General features: G+C 36.6%; 1 protein-coding gene across 2 annotated transcripts in view; it reads right to left on the bottom strand.

The window, feature by feature from the left end:
- Positions 1-739: 739 nt before the first annotated feature.
- The window catches only part of GUCY1B1 (guanylate cyclase 1 soluble subunit beta 1), a 43,279-nt gene continuing 18,694 nt past the window's right edge, over positions 740-25,324 (bottom strand). The window contains exons 5-14 of one of the 2 annotated variants that reach the window (XR_010430093.1): positions 21,944-22,141; positions 13,427-13,657; positions 11,844-11,960; positions 10,887-11,020; positions 9,894-10,091; positions 7,949-8,186; positions 6,981-7,121; positions 5,662-5,816; positions 3,159-5,345; positions 740-3,113 (exon numbers count right to left, since the gene is read on the bottom strand). Coding sequence is in view for 1 of the 2 variants with exons in the window: in XM_064652314.1 (XP_064508384.1) it covers positions 2,033-2,056; positions 5,219-5,345; positions 5,662-5,816; positions 6,981-7,121; positions 7,949-8,186; positions 9,894-10,091; positions 10,887-11,020; positions 11,844-11,960; positions 13,427-13,657; positions 21,944-22,141 (1,563 nt within the window). In the remaining variant the exon portion in view is untranslated. The remainder of the gene's footprint in view (positions 3,114-3,158; positions 5,346-5,661; positions 5,817-6,980; positions 7,122-7,948; positions 8,187-9,893; positions 10,092-10,886; positions 11,021-11,843; positions 11,961-13,426; positions 13,658-21,943; positions 22,142-25,324) is intronic. The other variant, XM_064652314.1, reaches the window with a different exon arrangement.

Raw genomic sequence — 25,324 nt, 5'->3', positions numbered from 1 at the left:
TTATCATTCTAGTGCTTTAAGAAACTGGTTATGTTACAGAGTAGCTTAAAAGGAGCTTTAATATTTTAAAGTTATTAAGAAGGTAGAATATAAAATCAGAGCATTATTTAAGTCTTCCGGCACTCCATCTTCCATCAGCTTGAAGTGTGATACAGAACTTCAGTTTCTTCAGAGCCATTTGCATGAATTACATCAATACACAACCACAGCTGTCAGAAATCCTGTGTCTTAAGGATCCACCACTAAAGTTTTGGTAAGCTTGATCAACTTCAAGTCCAAATTGCTGCTGTGCATCTAATCGAGTGAGGGCAACCTCTGATGGTGTCCTGGGATGTACAGTTGTCCAATAATGAGATGATGGAGAAGAAAGTGTATGGCTTCCTTTCTTCATTTCCCATTCCTAAAGCTTTGGTTGGTAATGTACATCCTGCTCAAAGTGGATGGCTAATAATTTTTGATTGTTAAATATTGTCCAAGAGTTTCAAAGGAAGGTATGCATTTTTGCAACCTTGTCTACTATTTTTGAAGCATTAATCCATTTTGAACATTACTTTAATCTGCGGATGTGATTCATTAACCTGAATGTGTGAGACTTTTGGACATTTGCAAATATTGGAACAATGACTTAATGATTTATTTAAATTTGGACTGCAAATTATTCTATGGAGAAAATACTTGTTTTGCATCAAACAATGAAATACCATTTTCTACCAAAAGAAAATCACAAGATTTCTATAGGTCAGTGGAAAAAATAATTTATTGCAATTTCTTTTGCACATTAACATGAAACATTTATACATATATATTCTGTGCTAATAAGGTATACTAGATATAGACAATTTTTGTACACAAAGTAATTGCACTATCCTATTTCATAATACAAATATTCAGAAATTATCAGTCTGATAAGAACAGATATTATTCACATAAAAATGCACTGTATACTGAAGTTATGGAAGATCTATGCATCCGATACGTTGTCCACTTTTACTAACTGTATCAGCTGATAAAAGACACTATGACCCTTTCCAAGCTTTACATCCCTTGATTATGCCATGATGCCTAGAATTTTACCAGGTCCTCCCAAGAAATAAAGTAAGATCATTTCTGAAAATTTGAGAGACCAAATCAAAAGGCAACTATGGCAACCATGTCCCGAGAGCATGCCTTCAATTCCAGGGGCTCCATGAGACAAGAATCAATGCACTACAAGTGGTCTAAAATTGTCCAGCAATCTATAATTAATATGACAATTTAATTTACTTAATACAAATCAATGAGAAATACATTGCAAGTGAACAGCATTTCAGTAGAAGTATATTGGCACATGCTTCAAATGGCAGCATCAGAAAAACAACTGCCCCCTTTCAATACAGAAGATGTTTACAAAGCATCTACAAAGGGAAAATGCAGCATACTATCCAAAGAGAAACCTTTTTCTAACCAGGAATTTACAGTGCATCAAATGTTATTCACAAAATGAATGGGAAGCATGGTAATAGCAGAACTAAATCCGATAACAATATTTATACAATAATTTTCATAATGCTGCTTTAGGTATTGTTTTTAAAAATAGTTCTTTAGGTTCATTGTTCTGCCCATCAACTGAAACACCTATCTTTCCAGCAATGTCATCAATTCACATAACCACTGTACTTCAGAGATGAAGATGAAGATGTGAAGCATCAGATTGAAGTGGTTAGTTGTGGCGTGCATTCTACACAGATTCATTCAATATTATCCAGGGGTAGGAATGACTGACGTGCAAAAATGCATATCAAGAAAAGGAAAGCTTGAAATACATGCTCATAGCAGAGATATAACAATACCAAACAATAAGGACAAGAAATTAGCAAGCAAGCCTGGAGGAAAATGGTGAGTATGATTTCAGGAGGAGGGCGAAAGACAATGGCACTGCATGTAGCAATGGGATATAATGTGAAATAACATCCATAACTCAAGCTTACTGCCAGGCACCCTATTTGGAGACAGTATTGCACCCTATCCAGCATCCTCTTCCTCTTCCCTCAGTTCAGAAAGCGTCTTGCTTTGTTTCCTTGAATGCATGCAAGTAGAATTCAAGAAGTAAGGGATTTTCTTTGAAGCAACAACATGGTGGGTTAATGCAGTGACAAAACACATTTTACAACTTGCAACCAATATCAGTAAATAAAAAGAAATAAAACAAAGCATAGGTAGGGCATGTATTTCTTTTGTATGTATTGTATGTAGGAATGTAACAATTCTTACATTCCCTGATGAACTACCAGCTATGAGGTACTTTAATTTGTTCCCATCAGTAATGTGGGAACAGGGCAGAAGATAAAGATATTTCAAAGTGGGGAGGGAGGAAAATTGCAGTCAGACATCTGAGGCTCTCTGTAAGATTTATTTTTTGCAACAAATCTGCTTCTCAAGAGAGAAGCTTCAGCTGAACCACTGTTAAAATAATAAAGATGGCAATAATTAATCTTAAAACATGCAAACAAGTAGATGCAAAATGAGTAATTGGCCACTGTTGCTTTTGTTCTACGTGTATTTTTGATACAATTCTATTTTTTGCTGTATTGGTATCATGGAAGAGATATCTTAAACGGGGAAAAAAGTAAAGGAGCAGCACTCCAAACCAACACTTTTTCTTGTAAATTAGGTCTTCCTCAGAAGAAACTGCTGCTCATGGCAACTGATATTAGAGCTGTCAACTTAGGAACCAAGTTTGAGGCGTGCTGAACTGTTTCAACTCTATCATTTTCTACAGGCCTAGCAGAGCAAGAGTATATTTTAAGAATTGCTTTCACATCTCTACAGCAGCTGTAAGTATTTTGTCCTCTTTCCTTACCATATATTTACTAGTGGTCTTCAGGGTAAAATATTATGCTGACAGATTTGCAAATGCTGAGCTAATAACTCTCTAATGGATATAATGAAAAGGAAAATATATCACTAATGTGCATCTATCCTAGATTAAAGATATTGGAGGTAGAAAACTTCAAAGTAAAAGCCTAATCATCAAAACTATCTTCTGGATGATTCAAGAACTATTTTCATGTTTACTTCTACAAGCCAATTCTTGCAATATTCTGGACCTTTCTGTACAGAAACTATATGGTAAACTACTTTCAGGAAGTTTACCATATAGTTTCTGAATATATGTTAACATGCTATATTTATTATTATGAACAGTCCCCCTGAAATTGGTGGCATCGCACACAATGATACATTTGCATTCTGAAAAATTTCTGAAAAGAAAACCAATACTACATCCTTGCATAAAGCAATGTGATTACTTTGAAGTAATCAAACATAAAAAGTTGGTTATCTAATTTCTGCTTTTGGATTACAAAATCACCTCTGACAAAATGATTATCAGTTCACATCACCACATCAAGGTATCTTTCTAATCTCTTATTCTCTGAAACTTAGTACAATTTAGAAGAGATACCTATGATGGGAGAAGTCCTTCTGACTGTAAGAATTACATCTATATCTTAATTTCAGAATTAACAAAAACTATCAAAATTAGAAAGACTTTTTGAATGTACTTAAACTGTGAGTCTTAAGTGCTCCTGAAAATCAGGCTCACAGTATGTTTCTGTCAGGTTTATTCCTGCCCCCATGTCTCCCTCTATAAAGCTCAATTACTAGGTTAATAGTATTAACAAGTATCTCTCAGGACTGTTGTGAGGATTAACAAAACTAAATGTCATACAAGATCTCTGAAAAGAAATTGCAACATTTAAAATCCTAAACTATCTGAACCTGATATTCATATTAAACAGGTGTGAGGCTGAAAACAAGGAAAATATCCACCTGACTCAGTACCTCCCTGAAATTTACATTTAAAATTACAATGTGCCCTGCTACAAATGATAGGACGTTTATAATGCAGAAAAAAAGAAGTGACAGGTGTTTAATTAAAGTATATTTTAAATACAACTATAGATTTGAAATAGTGATAGCCATGTGAAATTATAGTTAATCTTGTTGTAGAATAAGAATAGAAAAGTATTCTCAAAAGTGGCACTCAGAATATAATTAAATAATACATACTAAAATACAGAGTTTAAATGCAGAGTTAAAGTACAGGCTCTCCCCTGAAGTTTAATACCAGGGGTTAATATCGGGAGTTACCACTAAAAATTCATTATTCATATACTTGGGTACCAGTGGTAATAAATCTGGATTAGATCTCCTAAAGAGCCTTAACAGTTTAACAACCTAAACTTCATTTTCAGAAATACATGAGTATTCAGACATATCAATAATTTCCTGTGACTTACAAGAATTATTTCAGCCAAGATAATTCATGACTTTCATTATTTTCTTCAAGTGCATTTTTAAGATTAAATACATTAGTTTAAAACTCATTCTTTTTGTATTACTTTAGGGCAAAATTCAAGCTATGTAAATTACTTTTACCCATTTTTCTCCTCCGTGTTGACAATGGGTGGAATGTATGCACTTACTCAGCTATGGCAAAGCAGCTGGCATACTGTAACTCATAAGTTTGTAGCACACTTACGAGTCTAAATTTCGTTGGCTTTTACCGAGATTTTGGATAATACATGCCTGGAATTCTGAAATTGAGGCATAAGCTAAAAGACCACTCAGTGCTTGAAGAGCTTTACCCTACATCATTTTCAGAGGAGGACTTAGGCTCATATGTCATTAAAAGAAATAGTTTTCACCCTATATGTTTCTAAAGCAAGACCTCTACCATGCAACAGTCTCTGAACAACCCAGCAGGGGTTAACAGATCACCATACTCATCAGCTGTGAACCTGCTTGCAAGTAGTTGCTGGACTGTTGCCTAAATATTTGAAGGCACATTTATTCACTAACTGCAAGAAAACAAATGGTGAATTTTGAAGTGCTGATAACCAGACATGCTAGCTAAACAGAAATGGACATGATATTGCAAAATCTAGTACAGTGGAGAAATCTGTAAGAGGGAGATATAAATATTGAAACACTTGGCATTCCCTCAAGGACTTTTTGAAATCAAAAGTACTCTTTCAGGAACTGCACAAACTGCAAAGACAAATAATCAAGGACTTTCAAGTGCTGTCAAGATAGTAAATAGTGTTGTACAAAACTCTTCATATTTTTTTAGGGAATATTTAGTTTTGCAAATGCAAATGGATTTCAGTGGTTTAGATTAAATTTGTAATGTTTATGCCTTGTTTGAAAAAAAAAATTACATTCTAGTTACTCATACCTCTGTCTCTGTACTCTTTCTGGACAAAAACCAAACCTGCATTGGTTCTTTTTTGCCCTTCATAGAAACTGGACCCCTGTACTCCAGATGGAACTGAGGATCTGAATTTTCTGGTGTCATAAGACACCTGAAATTGAAAGAGAAAACATGTAAATATACGCACTAAATATATGCATGCACACCACACAGTATCTAAAATATTAAACATACTACAGATATGTGAGCAAAATATCAAAAGATTCAAATCTATCTCTAGATCATATTTGCATACTGATAACTGTGTATCATAATGCAGTCTGCCATACAGACTGCATGAGAACTCACATTCTTAAATAATGGTTGCAGAGTCCTGTCACTTTCAACTCCCAAAACACTTTGATGTTATGTTGACAAAGTGATTTCTTTTAAGAGGTCAGTACCCATAAAAGTAATACATCACTCACCTGTAAGTGTATTCGGAGACATTGATCTTTCCCTTTTCTCCAGTAGTTTCTGTTCTGCTTGTTAGATTGACAGTATTTCCAAAGAGACAGTACCGTGGCATCCTTTGACCTATGACACCTGTGACTACCTCACCAGTATGGATTCCTATTGTTATCTTTAGAGAGAAAAAATAAAGTTTGAATATTCAAAATTAATGTAATTAATCTGATGCTTCTGACTAAATGCGGGTAATATGCCATTTATTTCTACTAGTTTATTTTTCTCATATGTCACTCCTACTTCTTCAAAGCCTTGCATTTTGTGGATTTTTGTCACTTTTTTTTTTTTTTTTACTTTAGTACAGTGTCATGCCTCTGCCTTCCACATGAAAAATCAAACTCCATATTTTTCCAGCATGCACCATCCTGTTATTATGTATGGTGAAATTAAAAAAAAAGGCAGGAAGAGAGGCATACTCTGCAGGTCTGTGTTTATTGAGTGCTTAGAAGCTGCAGAAATGGATGGCATAGGTCAAGAAAAAAAGATGTTTCTCAGAGGAAATATCATGGTATGTTGTGCTTAAAAGCTCATGAGATGGGACAAGGGTTTGGATAAGCTCATTCTTATAGCATATTACAGTTACTGTAAAGCCCCAAATCAAACTCTCTCACTGCTTTGCCCAGTGACAGAGTGAAGTACACAGCTCTAAGCTAGATGTCAGAACAAGAACATTAATGTAAATAGAAATACGCATCACGCTCATTAACCATTTTGCTCTCACAGCCTTCTCATGAGGACAGGTCAATGTAGCCTGCCCGGTTCTGTACCAATGCCACAACATCTTCATAAAGTCCCACAACGGCTGAACTTCCACTAATATACACTGGTGTCAGTAATCATTGCTGTAACAGTCTGTGGAACTGTACTTCTCTTTTTAATGCAATATTTTTTCATGCTGACATGAAGATGTGAGGCATGACCAAAAATATCAGTTAGGGAATATTACTGTTCTGTTCACTGAATTGCAGAAAAGTCAACAGATTGTACTGGATGCACAACAGGAATTTTTTGATTAGACTGAAATGATCAGAAAACAGACATAAATGATGCGGACCCAACTCAGTCCTTTAAAAAGTAAAGCACAATTACTACATTTTTAGACCTGGGAACTGCACGTGTCACATCTACGTGTGACTTTTCATATTATTTGCATATATCAGTCTCAAAATCTAACAAAAACAAAGCTTGCATGGACTGGGACTAGAGCATTATCATATTTCAAAGCATTATCATCCTACCAAAGAATGGGTTTTTCATTCAAGCCCACATGTTTACTAACCTGTACAGGCTCACCATCTACTTGAACTTGGCCTGCTATTTCCATCATATCCAAAGCCAGGTGACAGATAGATCGTGCATGATGCATGCAAGGCTCTGGTAAACCACTCACTGTCATGTACTTGTCCCCAACTGTTTCCACCTATCAAGACAGAGATTTTTCAATTAATTTATTATCATGGCCCTTAGAGTACTAGAATGGATGTAGTGCTTCCTTCAAGATTGCTTGCCCTTTCAAATAGTTTCCCTTCCCTTTCATTCAAATCACCCTAATTCCTGTCATCTCTGCTCGTTATTGAAGAGAATTTATTGTAAACCCATAACGTAACAAATTACAATGACACTGTGACTGTGTAAACCTGAGTCTCTCTTCTGGTGTCTTCTGAATGAAACTGAGCTCTATGTTTTGGCTCATACCCTTGATTCACATGTTAGAGGACACAAAATCAATTTCTAGTAAAAGGTAGGAATGAACTTTATAAATATAAACACACAAGCATACATAGGTACACATATATGGGAGATGTATATATATATAAAAATACATATATATACCTACCTGCTACTAACCACACTTGCGACTACACCTCATTCCTAATGAAGGAGTGGAATTCACATTGAATAACTGAATAATAAGTTATAATTTAGAATTAGAAGACCGAGGTATATGGCTGAAAAACTTAAAGCACAGTGTCAGAAGAACCACAAACGGTTTCTATAAGTTCACTTTCACTAAATGTGGAAGTAAATCAGCCCAATGGCTGATTGCAGAAATCCTATTGAGAATTAAGCCTATGTTCCTTCACACATAATCTTCTTTAGCTACCTAATATCAGGTAATGCAGTTCAATGAGTGAGAAAATAAATATTTTTTTAAAAAGCCTAAAATCCAAAGGATGGAAAATACTGACACAATAGTAAATTATTGAAAAGTAACAAATTAGATACTTCTAAAAATCTTATGCTTACCTTATAAACAAATGGATTCCTTCGTGAATCAGTCAGAATATCAAATCTTGTGTACAGATCATTTAAAAGATTGACAATCTTCATGGCTCCCTCTCCAGAGGCATGTTTACTACAAAAGGCATTGAATCCAACAATGCCACTGAAAAGAATGGTCACATTGTCGTACCGCTTAGCTGGAACAGGACGCTTGTGTCTCAGCTCATTTGCCACTGATGGTGGTAGAACAGAGTACAGTAATCTAAACATGTAAGAAAAGAAAGGCACAAGCAAAACAGAAAGAATGTGGAGAAAGGTCTTTACAGCAGCACCCTTCAAATACTAACTTTGTACATCCCATAGAGTTTATATCATACTCCCATCATCAACGAGCAATATAAAATATGTTTTTTGAAGAATATGTTATTTGGGAAACAGGAACAGATCTACATCAGCATACCTAAAACCATGACATTTCAAACACACACTAATACACCTAAACTACCAACAAAATGAGACATACATTACTAATTATTCTGACATGATCTGTTAATAGTGTCTTGGATCATTTTTACTCATTTCTGCCATTTCCTCAGCTCATATAATCTGATTTTTCCCACAGAACCATAAAAACTGCAAAAAAGACCATGAAGAGATCAAACAGTTTTCCACCTCTGACCAATTAATCAATTTCTAAATGCTTCCTCTTCTGTTGAGCATGCTGTTTTTAGGATTTATAGTATGCTTTTTTAATTAATAGTCTATATGACATATTAACACTTGTTCATATAATAAATTATGCAAATAAAATCCAAATCACACATACAGAGCTTCACCCTACTCTCTCCAACTTTCTATCTGCCATCTTAAGGTCTATTTCCTTCCTGACACAGCTAAGTGGACAAGCTGAAGATCTCCAACCGTTTCTCAAATCTTGAACATCATTTTGTACACAGCCTCCTGCACAAACCCTCATTAGTTGCATTTTTGGCAAGCTCACTACTGCATGAGCTATAATTAGTGACTACCTTGGGCAGTGATATAGTAACTGACACTGTCTGTTCCAGCAGCTGCTAAGAAGGCTAGAATTCCTGAAGATAAAATGACTTTATAAAGCAAGCCAACAGGACTGAGCAGAAAAAATACTTTTTAGGCTTCTTTTATCTCTGATTCTTCTCTCCATCCCTTTCAAGTATTTTTAAAATAATTTCCATTACTCACTACAGAAAAAGAACGTATCTGTCAATGGAATTCATACAAAGATGGGGACTATGTTTTATAAACAAGAGTCAATCATCAACGCCAGGCTATTTTTCCCGCAAGCTTTTGTTTATCTGCCAGTCATCACTGAGCTGAGATGCCACAGACTAATGGTATGAATTTGACTTTATAGCTATCTGTAGAAATGGATTTGGGCATATACTGCATATAGTGTATTATTGTTATGTACTTATATCTAGATAGCCCCAAATTTGTTTCTACAGGTAACTATAAAATCAAATTCATAGCATTAGCCTATTGCAAAACTTCAGCTTTACACAGACGATTTTCAAGGTTTATAAAATACATTTTTCTGTTCTACTCACCTGTGAGCACGGCAGTCCAGAAAGACAAAGTTGGTTTACAGAACTCTGTCAAATAGCAGTATTTGGGCATTCATCAAATTAACCTTGGCTACAAGGACTGCATATAGGAAAGTTTCCAAAACTATTTTAGGTAATTCACAAATCAAGAAGAATTGTCAGTTCACTTCTTATAACTTTCCTTATCAGAGAGGGAGCCATCAAAACACCTGTGCCTAGACTGTGGGTGACATCTGACAAATAAAATGTTCTTTCTTGACTCCAAAATTACCAGCCGTGATTCTGTCTTATATTCCTTCCAAGTTTCTGTTATTTTTTGAAGAAGGTAGCTATGAATAATATATTGCTCTGAGTGTTTCAGCTCAAAATTGGGATTTGGTTCTTACGTGTCTGTCTTTTTCTTTTCATCTTCCAGCGCCCGCAGTGTGTGCTGCAGTCTGTCAGTGAGGATCTCAAGCTCTTGAGTCAGTTTATATTCCTCTCTGAACTGCTCTCCCAAAAGAACCAGATCACGGGTAGCATCATGCAATGGAATATCACTCAGATATAAACCTCTTCTGGTTAAATCATCCAAGTTCATCACACTGCAATGTGGAGAAATATATAATAATATGGGTACAATTAAACTTGCCAAAGGGAGCATTTAAAACTCAAATGAAATCAGAGGCTGCTGAACAACAGAAAAAAAGACTACAGTTCTGAACCTGTGATGAGCTGTACAACATATTCTTTCTACAGAATACCTTATTTGTGATCATTCACGTCAACCCATGGCTCTTGATTTTCGCATTTAAAAATAGAATTCTCATTGATGAGTTCCATGAACATATCAAATGTACATCCTTCACTACACAGATAAAAGTGAGATTATGTTAAGGTAACCTCTTCCCTTTGTTGTCATCCACTCTCTCCCTTTTACAGAGGAGATTAATGTATCATTCCTGTGTAATCCAATGTGATAGTTTAACATGCTCTTAGCTAAAGAATCCTTCCATTCAATCCCCCATTCCAACCACTTCTTTATCACTGCTCTATTACATTAAAACTACTGCAAAAATATATGAATCCACATAGGAAATAAAATCGTAATATTTCTTAGCACTCTCTGACTAAGAAACATAGGATAAAACTTGCAAAAAATGGAATCATGAGGAATTAACATTTTTACAAACTGGGTCAATATTTATATTGAGTTATTTAATAATCAGTCAAGTTTTAATTTTGAAATGCTCCTCCCTCTTCTAGTATAAACACATCAAAGCCAGTTAAATCAATACTTGAACCAATTAATTTCTGTAGTACTACTCCCATAAGAATTCTTAAAATGAGCCATTGTAAATTGAAGATCAGTATTATAGAATTCTTTAAGTTTAAAGTACCTTGGTGAACAAAGAAAGAGAATGCTGTCAGCTTCAGGTAAGTAGATCATTTGCCCTTTCAGGCGTAAGCAGCTGATTTCTGTGCCAGTCAGTTCATCTTCACACTCCAGCTTTTCCACATCCAACAGCCCCTCCTGGTGATGAAAGTCACAATTGTATAAGGGCAATAGTGTGTTATGCACTGGGCCAAGTGTGTAAGTGCATTCACTATGAAGGCAGTCAGAACATTTGGAATAGACTTTAAGCCTACATTAAAACTCATCTAATTTCTCATTGGAACACCATATACTATCCATACTTTAATACTGTGATTTGCTACCTCAAAGACACAAAGCATGGTATCTTTCTTATGTTATTTTCATAACTTCTTGTTTTCTTCTGCGTTGTTTCTTAGCAATAGTTTGACAAAAGTATTGCCTATTCCATGAAGTTCTATCTGTGCCTGGGAACACCTCCAAGAAATCTTGTTGGTTTCTCTTAGGCACAGTTTTCTATAAATAAACAGGCTCCTTGATGTAGGAAGTGCTACTCTACATGATTCATTTGTTCAGATCACCTGCCTCATCTCCTGCACTCTCTAGAGAAAAGGAAAAAAACTTGCATGTGAATGTAGGGATCCAAGCAAGGACACATTTCATTTTTGTCTCTTACATTATTATGAAGCAAAAGTAAATGTAATTAGCTTTCTACATTTTCTTTGGTACAATGACATATAATGGATTGGCCCCTTGCAAAGAAAGAATCAGACATGAAGTATATTTAATTCACCATTCCTATAAAGCATTCTATGTAACAACTACACACATATTCATACCTGTGACTTTCTCTTGGCTCAAGACTAAAAAGGGTCTGAGCAGAGAGAATTTTCTCTGAAGACTTCTGAGTTTTTGGCACTTCTTCTTATCTCTTCAAAGCATACTTACTGAAAGAAAAGCCAGGAAAATATTCTCTAGTTACCTTAGTCCTCAGTACAAAGACTGTATTGATATGTGAGAGGATTCCATGGAAACTAATATCAATATGAGGCCGGACCAAGGAGAAAACTGACAACAAACTGCAATTTCCTGGCTGCAACTAGAATATTAAAAAAAAAAAAAAAAAAGAAAAGACAAAAAGGATTATTATGTTTTATAATAAAAATATACATGGAGTAATTATACTCAATTTGCTTAGATGACAAAACCGAATGGAAGAGAATACACACTTTATGCATTTCTCCATTAAATCACAAGATGTTTAAGTTATGGATTTTACACTGGAAATATCCTAACTTCAAAGTGCAATTCCAGTCTGCAAGATGACTTTGTAATATTGTGTTAAACTATTACACTTGTTATTCGTTAAACTTTTCCCATTCTACAGTAAAAACACTTTCCAGTGTTTTCATCCTAAGTGACCTCCTTCATAATCCCTTTTCAATGAGCCATGGTATGTAAAGCATCAGCTCTGATAATAAGGATTCTGACTGCCATCCTCAGTAGTCTGAATAGGTATAGCTGTTCAGTGAATGCCCACGGGAAAAAGCTGGCAGAGCTACTTACAAAGCTCTTTTTTTCGAATCTTTCTGGAAAATTCTGAGAGAAATCACCAAAAAACAAATTCAGGAAAAAGCTAACAACATAAAAATGCATTTTAAAACTACATCAATGATTCAGAAACAACACAGTATATGCAGCATTAGTCTTTACATCGTCGTAAAGAAAATTTGATGGTTTGTCATCTTCTCTTTTGCTTTTCTCCTTTTACTGCTTTTACCTGTTGCTTATTTTTAGAAGCACTGTCAGCTCTCAGAAGCCAGAACTGAGGTATCCACATACATACAGAATATAAAATATTAAATGAACCTCTGAGTACCCTTTTACTGTAAATAACTAGAGGAAATTGCAGCAGCTGCATTCAGTTCAGAACACATATATACATATCACAAACTTTGTTTGTTTGGCTCATCTTAGTTAATACTGATGCTTTTGATGCACAAGCTAAGAAAGTATGACACAATTTCTGTTATTCTGCTCTTTAGTTATCATGCATCTGATATCTTAAGTATTTGAAGGCATTACTTTAGCAGCAGGTACAGATTCTATATGTATTACTGTCAAGTAATACATATAGAATCTGTACCTGCTGCTAAATTATATAGCAGAATGGGCAAGACCATTATCCTGAACCCCAGGCCAAGTTACACCATCTCACATCCACTTTAAAGAGCTATCTGCCACTTTCATAGCATATGTAGCTTGGAGTGAGCTAAGAGAAAGAATCAGTTGAATTGTGGGAATGGCCAGATTTTCTCTGCTCAAGCTTATTCACTTACTGCATATGGACACAATCATTAAGAACAGAGTTGTTGTAGAATCAGGGCTATTTTCACAGTCCTTTATCAAACAAGAGAAACACAATGCAGTAAATATTATACGCTTACATGGGAATTCTGTTCAGACAGAGAATTCTATATCTATTTTATTAATCTTTATAATTAATCTGTGAAGCATCCAGCATTATGAATCTCTATGACTATCCATGCACGCGAATCATCTAACCTGTGGAAGGACTCTGTATATAGCATTGCCACACTGCGTGACCACCAGATCTCTGTCAAATATTATGTGGAAAGGAAAGGCCTTGCAGAAAGTATAGGGACTGATGCGAGACTCTTGGGTACCGTTTTCTTCAAATCTGTCAAGGTCTTCATAGTAGTCCTCTTCTTTAGACTCTTTCTCTTCAATTAAAAATTGAATGTGGTCACACTCCTCATTTCTCTGTTGAATAACCTGGAAAAATGAAGGAAAAATGAAAAACTGAAAACTACTACTCATTAGTAATTGGAATGCTACTATGAAGACAGGAATGTATTTAGAGCAGAAAGATGAATTCAGGAATTATATTTGCATATTGAAAAATACTGTATTATAATGAAAATTTCTGATTTTAGAATCTTTATAATTCCAAGTGAATAAGTATGCCTTTGCTTAGCCACAGTTGCTCTCTGCAAGAACAAGATATTGAAGATCACCCAAATACAATGTATTAAGCTGGAGTGAAATGCACATTCTGAAATCAGGGGTCAAAGCTCAGGTTATGCTTGCTCTTGGCACTTGCCAGAAAACAGGATGCTCCCCTCCCCTTGACCCTGTGGTGAGTCTTGAATTACACAGATCACTTGAATTCTTATTTTGATCAAAGCTGTTTGCAAGGTTTGTAACACAACAGCAAACAGTGCTGACCAGAGGATGGGCATTTCACTGACAGCAAAAAGAAAGGTAGATTGAACAGATGTTTGAATATACAGGCCTTACATATTCCAGCACACTGTAAGTTCAAAGCCAAAACACAAAACTAAAAGCAAGCACAATCTTCTCTGGGCTTTATTCCATATTAACTGAAATCATAGCAAAACTAGAGTCATCTACTTTGGTGGAATCTCAAAAAGGTGTCTTCAATACAACATTTCACACTTCAGTAATTTTACTCAAAGTTAGTAAAAAATATGAAATTAATAGGGATTATTTTGTTTGGAGTGAGAGTCATGTATTGCAGTATAATTAAAGCTAATAACTAATAGAATAACATAATTTACCTTGAGAGGCCAAATTCACTTCTTTTCATGTTTAATTAGATTTAATGACTGGAACAGAACAATTCTATTTACACAGTATTGTTTAGCAGCAACTTTCTGGAACATGTTGCACTTGATTCTACTTTCAAGTAGAGTCTGATCTAAAGCCACTGAGGCAAAAAAAAATTTCCTCAAAATCCCTAACGTATCCTGATTCTGCCCTTTAAATGTAGTCTTAACCAAAGAGATTAACAGTTACAATATGAAAACAGAATGGATATGCAAAAACACTGCATTTGATCCCTAAAATGTTTAGTTTATTAAATATTTCTCCTCCAAAAATGTCAGAAACACTAATTGATGGGTTGGGGAACCTTTATGAGGTCCTATACAAACAGAGGAGTGTAAAACAACAAAATAATATTTTATTGTGAAATTATGCCTAATTTAAGGTGGCAGTCTTCTTTGTTCTCCTATTTGACTACTCATTTGAAGGAAAGAGATGCTTTTCCAGAGGACAGTTCAGAGCAGAAGCCTGATTTAGGTGCTCTATAGCCATGTGCTGCATTAGTCTTCTCGTTCTATTGCACATGTAAGTAACTCAGAGAAAGATCAGCTACTAAATTTTCCAGGTCATCACAGAATCAAACAATCAGAGAATATACCAAGTTGGAAGGGACACACAAGGATCATCGAGTCCCTTAGCCCTGCACAGGACCATCCCCAAGAGTCACACTATGTGCCTGAGATTATCATCCAAATGTTTCTTGAACTCTGCCAGGCTTGGTGCTGTGACCACTTCCCTGAGGAGCCTTGTTCCAGTGCCCAACCACCCTCTGGGTGAAGAACCTTTTCCTAATATCCAACCTAAACCTCCCCTGACACAACTTCAGGCCATTCCCTCAGGTCCTGTCACTGGTCACCACAGAGAAGAGATCAGTGCCTGCCTGTTCTCTTCTACCTCATGAGGAAGTTGTAGCCTGCAATGACGTTTCCCCTCAGTCTCCTCTTCTCCAGGCTGAACACACCAAGTGACCTCAGCCACTCCTCATACGGCTTCCCCTCAAGGCCCTTCACCATCTTTGTTGCCCCCCTTTGAATGCTCTCCAATAGTTTAATATCTTTCTTACATTGTGGTGCCCAAAACTGCACACAACATTCAAGGTGAGGCCGCCTCAGTGCAGAGCAGAGTGGGACAATCCCCTCCCTCAGCTGGCTGGTGATGCTTTGCCTGGTGCCCCCCAGGACATGGTTGGCCCTCCTGGCTGCCAGGGCACAATGATTCATATTCAACTTGCCATCAAAGGGTCCAGGACCCCCATGTCCCTTTCCATGACACTGCTTTCCAGCACCTCATTCCCCAGTCTGTACAAACATCCAGGGTTGCCCCATCCCAGGTGCAGAATCCAGCACTTCCCCTTGTTGAACTTCATATGATTGGTGATTGCGAAGATGTCTGCTTTCTTTACTACTTCTTTTTTATCCTGTTTGTAGATAGGTGTTTTAAGTGCTTTGCTATTCTCCGGTTATGGCATGGTTTTCCATGTGTTCCTCTTCCTTTAAATCATTATCCTTGAAATTGTGAGAGACAATGGCCATACTGAGGATTAACAGAATGCAGTTAGAGTCTTAATTTTTACTTACTGTCACTCATGCACAGTCCCACAGCTTTCATTTTAATACTACTGTTATTTTAGCCAGGGATGGCTGAGATCATACATAGAAACTTTTTTCAAATTGTGTAGAATTATCTCTAGAACTGATCTATGCTTCCAGGTGATTTCCAGTCCTGGATCTTACTTCAAAGTGTTGCTTTATGAACTATCTAATCTCCTATCTCGTGATTTCATCCACTTTGTCAGCAAATTTAAAATAAGCACTTCTGGCCTTTAACGTAATATGTTAAATTCTGTCTCTTCACCTTTGTACCTATAAACCCAACCTAACCGGCCAGATATTTGTCTGGCATAAAGATCTGCATTGGACACTCTGCTAAGCTTAACTAGAATAGAGCTTACCTATTGTTCCATTCTGCAAGCAAAGTTTGCAAGCCACAAAATTTCAGTATCATGTAAATACTGTTGAAGAAGCCTTTGATAAATGCTTGACAAATGAAAGTTCAGTGACAGAAGCAACAAAGCCAGCAATCAAGTCTAATTCTTCCTCCCCCGCAGACTTAGCTGGTGAAGTGACATCAGTTCACCACATCTAAGAGCTCAATCACCATAGTAACTGCAGTTAACACTGAAGGGAGAAATCACTCCTGGTTTCAAAGAGAATATATAACATCAAACTGCTAACCTGCCTGTGCTTTCCAGAAGATGAATCTTCAGAGTTTGTCCTTGGTTAATCAAGTGAAAAGTCACACTGATATTTCAGGGAAGGGCAATACAAAGAAAAGTTATTTTAAAATTACTGTCATTTAATGTATTTGGTGAGCTACACACAAGATATTAAATCTGCAGTATCACTGCGATACAGTATGTATAATGAACACATGCTATCTGTTAAAACTGTCACTGATGTGTCTACAAGACAAGACTCAGTTCTGTGGATCTGAGTATAACCCCAGGACACACTCATATCTCATCATGGAAGGACAGAATGTCCTTCAACAAGGATCTTTTTACGTGAAATTGTGAAGATTAATACAAAATCAGGGAGGTTTTTTCATTTAAAGGTCAATACAGGATGAAATTCTTCATCTCTTATCAAAATTGACTGTGCAATGCTACTTGACAAATTTCACTACAGTTGTTTCAGAATGATCCTGAGGCAAAGCAGTTCACTGTGGAAATGGCACCACTCTTAGTTTTGCATATCCAAAGTTAAAACCGGGGATGTCTTCACATGGCAGCTGGTTTCAGTGCAGACTGTCTCACTGCACCAAACCCCCAAGTCCGGAGACAGTGGAGTTTCCAGCTGCACTTGTGTCAGAATTAGAGGCTGATCATGCTCCATGATTGACTTATCGTCCAACACATATTTTAATGCGGATCAGTACTGCTTGTCCTCCATGACAAGTACCCAAGTAGTTGTGAGGTCAGTGCTCCAGCTGGTCACATCTTGGCTTTGTTTCTTACATTGCCATTACTAATAAGACAGTCTGAAATTACCATCTTGTCAAGACTTCCCCTGATCTTTTCTCATTTTAAATTGTAAAACATCTTCCCTGTGTAAAAGAAAGATTTTAATAGTCTGCTCTCAGATAATAACAAAACTGCAGAAGTCTGTTTTCCCAACAGATATTCGGACTCTGTTGGATTATGTACAACACTCTTTTCTGATCCATACCATTAGTAGCTTTGAGGGAATCTCTGTTCTAACTTCACCTTCACAGGTCACCCTCATTTATACACAAACAACCTCTCACAAGTGAAGCAAGAGAACGCATAGCCAGTAGGCTGCTAACAGAGATCTCATGACAAAGTTCGTCACCAGCATCATGATGATTTTTTAGTTATCATACCGAGACTAACAGAACATGAATATTCTTAGTGTGTTCTCAAAGTCAACAACAATTCTTGAGACAACGCCTGCTACAAAAATTATATAGTCTTATCTCTATTTGTCTAAAAATGGATTACCATATCAGGGAAGACAAGGTAAACTGGATTTGAATCAAATAATCAATTAATGTCAACTCGGGCTTTTCTGAACTATTCAACTGCAATTTTGAATGCAAGTTCAAACCAAATTGCTTTCTTTTCCATGCTAACAAAGTTTAACAGAGACAAACTGACACCTTTTTTTTCCTTGCCTTCAGCACACACATACCCAAGGTGTTAAAAGGTACATTTCCTGGAAAAAGGAAGCCCTAATGTATTTTAGAAGAACACATACCTCTCTGTGTGTGTGTGCGTGCATGTATAAATGTGTATATATATATATACATGTATATACAAAATTGTTCTGTGTGAAACTGAAGAAAGGTGATACATTTTCTATTTAGCTATTTCTCCACCTAAAAAAACAATTTGGGACAAAACAAAAACAAAACATTTTTCTCCATATTTATTTTTTCCTCTTGTGATCATTATGATTCCTTAAGTTTTCACTGCAGGTTGAGGTAGGTGATCCTCACACCTAGAGTGCTGTGTCCAATTGTGGGCTCCTCAGTGCAAAAGAGAAACGAAGGTACCACAGGGGGTCCACTCTCTCCAGCAAGGGCCACTAAGACAATCAAGGCACTGAAGCATCTCTCAGAAGAGTAAGGGCTGAAGAGCTGGTACTGTCCAGGCTAGAGAAGAGAAGGCTTGAGAGGAGCTCAGCCATGTGCACTAACACCTGAAGGGAGGGGACACAGAGGATTGAGCCAGGCTCTCTTCAGTGGTGCCCAGTGCCAGGACAAGAGGCAATGGGCCCAAACTGAAACAGAGGACGTGCTGTCTGAACACCAGGAAACACACTTCTATGGTGAGATGGACTGAGCGCTGGCACATGTTGTCCAAAGATATTGCAGAGTCTTCATCCCTAGAGATAGCTGAAAGCTGTCTGAACATGGCCCAGAACAAATGGCTCTAGGCAGCCGTGCTTGAGCAGATGGGATTGAACAAAATGACCTCCAGAGGTCCCTTCCAACCCCAGCCAGTCTGTGATTCTGTCTAACCCATGAAACAAAATCTAACCACTTAATGAAACAAAACCACTATTATTGGAAACAATTAAGGTCTTCTGCCACCTTCACAGAGCCTTGTAAATATATTAGACAAATTCAAACAACATTTCATGAATATATAGATTTAAAAGCATGTATTCTCTCAAGGAGATTTATGTAAGCATTTGCTCTAAACAGATAGAGAAGAAAAGTGGATAATAAAGTATTAACTATCAAATTGCAGATATCAACTTCACACTAATATAAAGAGAACTGCAGAACTTATTGTGTTGATGTAAATGCTTTGGATAAAAAGATTTGGAAGGACAACTCAGGACTTAAAAGTCAGAAGATGACTTCCACAATAACATCAGAAACTTTGGGTTAGGCACTGAGTTTTTTATCATTTTAAAAAAACCCCCAATTCTTCCTTAGGCAAAATTCTAATTTAAGTCCAACACAAAAATTTTACAGAAGAGGCATTGATTTGTCCACAAAAACTGAGGGGATGAAAAGCAACTCCATTGTTTTCCTGTGCTATTTCAAGCAATGGGTTACTAACAGAACTAAAACACAAAAGCATTAATTTACTGAATTATGAGGGAAAGCATAGAGATGAAAGAAGTCTGTCAATTTTCTTCTGTTTTCATTTTTTTGAACAATAAAACTACCCAGTTTTCACACTGGAGTTTAAAACCTTCACTCCATACCATTACTGATTAATAGGTGACCTATGAAGTAATGGTGGTAGACATTCACTGTCTGTGTGGCTAAGTTGCAAATTTTGGCACTCTCACCTTACAGAATCAAGTAGCTGATTAGTCTCTGCTTATCTACCACTGATGTTTCTGACTACTCATGGAGTACAGTGCTATTTAATGTCTTAAAAGGTGTCAAAAGCTAGACTTTATTAAGCAGCAGAGACAAAAAAAGTTCAGAGTGGAGGGCATGTGACTTTGTAATAGGGAAAAAATTAAAAACAGGATAACAGACAAAATAAAACACAGATAATATGCACTTTCTTCAATTTAGAGGTAATACTATTTTTAGGCACCTATGTGCTTTTGGCTCTGACAGTCTGGAAGAACAGCATGGATTTAAACTAAATTTTGTGTTCACTTACAACAGGTTTGACCAATAGTATTAAATTTCTATTTATTTACAGTACAACAATAAAATTTCAATAAAAGCCTAAAAAAGTCAAATGAAAATAAGAAGCAAATATGTAATAAACATTTAAACCTTGTTGGAATATGTTATTTGTGAGAAGTCCTAGATAGATATCAATACAATCTTCTCAGCAAAGTAACATTCAGACTGAGGACACAGTTGTCAAAAGTTTGTTCTGGAAGCTGCTGTGGACAACCCAGATTTCTCTTCTGCCCCATGGATCACTTTTGTCTCTGCAGGACCCCTCAACTACACTGGCAGAACTCTGACAGAACACTGAAGCACATAAAGGAACAGATGTAGGTAAAAATAACCCAGTTCATTTCCTCAGTCAAGTTTATTTTATAACTTGACACCAGCTGGAGAGACATGGCTGAAGAAGCTGCTGTAGGACAAGCTCGAGCACTAAGAGAAAGATGACTGCTTAAGCTGCCTGTGCTACCAAAAGAAATTCTTGTCAAGCAGCAGGTCCAGCGCTTTTGCAGCCAATTTTCCATCATGGTCCGCCTTGTCTTTCTCAACACTTCAAATAAACAGGTATCTAAGAAGAGGATTGTTTTGATTCTGTTGCATCCTTCTGTATCTGATTACTAACACCTGCTGCAAAAGTTTGAAATACGGTTTTCTACAAAACAGGATCTTAACATGGACACAAGTATATCACCACAGTATATACAACCAGACATTTACTATAAACCTGTGCTAGCTTATAACAGGAAAGCTAAAAGGCAAATACTCTGATACAGCAGTACAAATATCTTTGTCATTGTACTGCTTGTAAATTTCTTATCTGAGCAAGATCATGTTTTTGCAATAAACTCACAAAACTGGAAAGGATTTTCTGAGCAAGCATACAGTGAAACTCCGCTAGAAATATAATATGATTAGGGAATAGTTTAAAAAAAAGGAATGCTTCCTGTACCTGCTTAGATGCTTTTCTACTTGATGAAAACTATTTTATATCAGTTGCAATATTTCTAACAGCAAAAAGTTTTCATTTTTTTGTTTCCCCCCACATATATCTGCACCTTGGATCAAGCTCTGATTTTATACCATTCCATATGCAAGGTTCAATCAATTAAATCTTTCCATTGCTCTGTATGGACATAAAGCAGAAGCCTCTTTCCCATTTCACAAGTGACTTTAGCACACATGACATTATGTCAACTCTGTGACTGAGGAACATTTTTTCATTTCTGGGGCTGTAGGTCCATATCCAGTCACACTCCCACACAATGACAGTATGAAACCCACAAACATACCTTGTTTCTGGGAAGGACCTGGCATGCAGTCTGGGAGCAAAACACTGCTCACCAGCCAGGCCTCACCAATGCACATCATCCTCACAATTTGTACACAGAAGAATCTGGGACACAAAGACAAAATGTCCATGTTCCCACAGAACACAGTAGACAGTGAGAAATATATGCCAAATATAAAATATATGCCAAATAAGCCATACATGTCATCTCCTTCTTTGAATAAGAGCATATTGTGCTGAACTGCTCTCGATTGGGTTTGCTTGCAAATCAGTGCTGGTTTTCTCAGCACATGGTTGATGTGTCCTCAAAGCAACACAAATTATGATGTCTCTTCCTGAGCCAGTACTGATGGCACTGCTTCACAGAAGACAGCAACAATGCAAATTACTGTTTGCCACCACTTTACTTTGGATTTTCTTGATCTCGTCCTAATGACATAAATTTTCAGTGTTTATATCACTTCAGACATTACCTTCATGTCTATTTCTGTACCATGGATCTGTTGAGCTACTGTTTTAATGATTCCAATGACAATATCCTGAAGACCTTCTCTTTCTGAATAGTAATGCAGAATGAGCCCCTTCCCCTTCTCTGCATCAGTGCATCTAAAGGAAGGTGCTCGCATACCCGGGTAAATAGTAGCGAGGTGATCGTGCAGAGCATCCAGGTTCTAAAAGAAGAAATTAAAAACATGATTATAAGGCAATCACTTAGCATTTCTGAAGAAAGCAAGTACATATTTTGTCTAATCCGAACATCCCCTTTCTCTTACTGCTCATTCTTTCTGTGCATTTGCCTTATTATTTGGAGAAGTGCCATCATAGCAGGCTTTTCAGGTAGGCCGCAATGTTCTTTCTATCTACCACGGCAGTATTTGGACAATGAATGGCATAAAAATTAGAACTATTAATAATTACTCCAGATAGTAAGAATTCATGCTTTACCATGCTGTATTTTGAAACATTCTTAGGACTAAAGACCTTGTGTGTGATTCTCAATCCAGTACCTCATCCATTTTCATCTCTTCCAATTCTAGTCTCTATAATCTCCTCTTCAGATACTAATTTAGGAGTCAAATACAAATAAGCATGTCTGAAAATACATAAATCTTTCTCCTTATTATCCATGAAAAAGCCTAGTTCTGACATCATAACAGTCAGCCCAAGTTTACAGGGCCTGACTAAGTTTCAAACTTTAAAGTAAAGATTTAAATGCTTGAAAGACCAAGCACAAATATGTATTTTCGTTGAGAATAATTGAAAAAATCCACAGAATAAACTGAACATATCACAGTTGCCATAATAATGTTTCAGAGGAAGTTTTTCAGGAAAGGGAAAAGATCTATTTTTCCAGCTAATATCCTTGACATCTTATGTATATAACTTTAAATCTTGACCAGACATATTGTGATCTGGAGAGGAAAGCTAAATTATAAATTGATAGGCATACCTAATAAGAACATTAAAGAGAACAATGAGATCAAAATCACACTTAAAACATAACAATGCTCCAACTTTATTGTGAACCAATTGTCAAGACTCCGGTTTGCTATTTATTGTATACTTAACAGAAAGAACAAGCTAGTTTGTGGGATAGTGTTGCAACACGCATAATGCTTTACTTTTGTTGTAAAATTTATGCGACTTCTTTACAGCTTAAGTCCTGAGCATTACTGCACATTTTAAATGTTGTTCTCTCACCGCCCTGCAAGTAACTGCTACCACAAGGCTTTGCATATTGTTTTCTGCCAGTACAGGAAGTGAGGTGAAAATATTTTGCACTGTGGTGTCTGGGCCATTCTCCACCTTTCACAAGCATCTGTCAGTCATCAAATTTGTGGAAGAATACTGAACTTAATTTCACGTGAGCTGTGAAATGCTTGAACAGTTGCCTCTTCTGGAGGCCTCCAGAGGAAATGAGACTCCTAGAAATGAATTCCGTGGGATGCACTCAGCCTGAAACTTCCTCCTTCAGTTTTTTAGCATGTTTCAAATCCATGGTTTTGTTGCTATATCAACATCTCCAAATTAAAACTTTGAGAGGCAACAATCCAGGAGTCAATTCATTCCAGCTGTTAGTGGGCATTCAACAGCAAAAAACATAATGCTTAAAGGCAAATTCTGTAAGATCTTTGCAGGGTTCAAAACAATGAAATTGGAAGAGATTGCTTTGAAAGAGTGTGAATGAGAAAAGAGAAAAAGAGATGACTGGCTCTGAGAGATTGCCCCATGATCTCCTTAACAGTGCAGAATTTCGGTTTCAATAATATGTGCCTCAGAAACAGCTAGGATACACTGACCTTTTGGAAAAAACCTCTTAAGGAGACACATGGGAAAAGACAATAATGTTCCAGTTACACAGTCATCAACACCAAAAGAAATTCAAAAGGAGTTTGTTATGGGAAATGGTCAATGACAAGGATAGAATTTTTATCAGATGGTTTTCTTAATTATTAACACAAATCTGGCACAAGTTTGGCTAACAACTGGCAATAGTCCCATTCTGCAAAACTACTTTTCTACTCTTCTACCCCGTTACTGATGACTTTGTCCAAGCAGTGTCACAGGTGAGACCACGTGATATGCCTTTCAGTTTTTGCTCTCTAATCATCCCGAGTGGGAGGCTTGTAGCTTATTTTATTCAAAACCTCACTCCAACACATAGTCAAGAAGCAGTAGACATCTTCTTCCAAATCAAGGAGCTGAAATCACTCACAATTAGATATTGTCATTGCTACTCCTATTTGTTGTGTTTGATCCATTCTAAATTGATATTGCAGCTTCTGGAAAAACAAATGTGTATTTTTTCCTAGTATGTTCAGCTGCTGTGAGCCAGAGGTGCGGTTGGGTACAGATAACAATAGGTTAAGTTCTCTCACTGAATTCTTGTCTCCTAGACTGCCCAGATGTATGCTAGAGCTTGTGCTGGGACAGAGACACTAATTCTAGAGCTTTGTGGAACAGTGATCAGCTCCATGGTGAAACACTAAGGGATTTCCAAGCAAGAACAACCAGTGATACTAAATCAGGTACGATCCTGGCCCATGTAAAAATGCGAGTTGTGATTGGCATCTGAATTACAAAGATATGCTGTTCAGTGCTGTGTGGTACATACAGAGCATCTGGAAATTTATTTAAAAGAGGAATTAGTCACTTGAATTTTGTTACACTGCAATAATGAACAACTAAGTAGCTATGTAAACGATTCACTACACGAGAGAACAAACAACTACTCCAGTGTTTGATTTTCATTCAGTAGAAAGCTATTGAACTTAATATAAAAGCCCACTCTGGGTACCTCAGGAGGTACCTCTTTTCACCACTGCTTCTCTTTGATGCAGTGTCTTTCAATATGATTTGCAAAATTTTCACACCCATGTTATTCTTAGGAAGTAAAAATACTCGATTTAATTGCCCTTTTTATTTTCCACTTTCACGAAGCTTGAAGTACTTGTGTTTCAACTATGAATAAACTAAATTTTCTTGAGATGTCAAAGGAAACAAATATAAATACAAGATTTATTTTCACATACTTAAAAAACCTGCAATCCTCAATTATTTCATATATCCTGGACTCAGTACAGATTTCAAGAGGAGCCTTTTGGAACTCTATTATGTATTTTAAGAATCTGACAAAAGTTCAGGACATTAAACTAAATCTGCACTTATTTTTATAACAGGTACATAAAGTAGTTTCCTGACCTAATCTGACTGCTGGAATATGCAAAAGCAATAAATCACAGATGACACTGATTTTCTATCATAATAAAAAGCTAAAAAGTACACTTTTGGCACAGCTACTAGTACATTAGTCCTCTTAACATTTACAGAAGTATATAACAGCCAATATCCTG

The sequence above is a fragment of the Pseudopipra pipra genome, chromosome 4 (genome assembly GCF_036250125.1).
Source record: "Pseudopipra pipra isolate bDixPip1 chromosome 4, bDixPip1.hap1, whole genome shotgun sequence".
In the NCBI taxonomy this organism is placed as follows: Eukaryota; Metazoa; Chordata; class Aves; order Passeriformes; family Pipridae; genus Pseudopipra; species Pseudopipra pipra.
The sequence above is the reverse complement of the archived record's forward strand: the minus strand, read 5'-3'. Positions and strand labels throughout refer to the sequence as shown.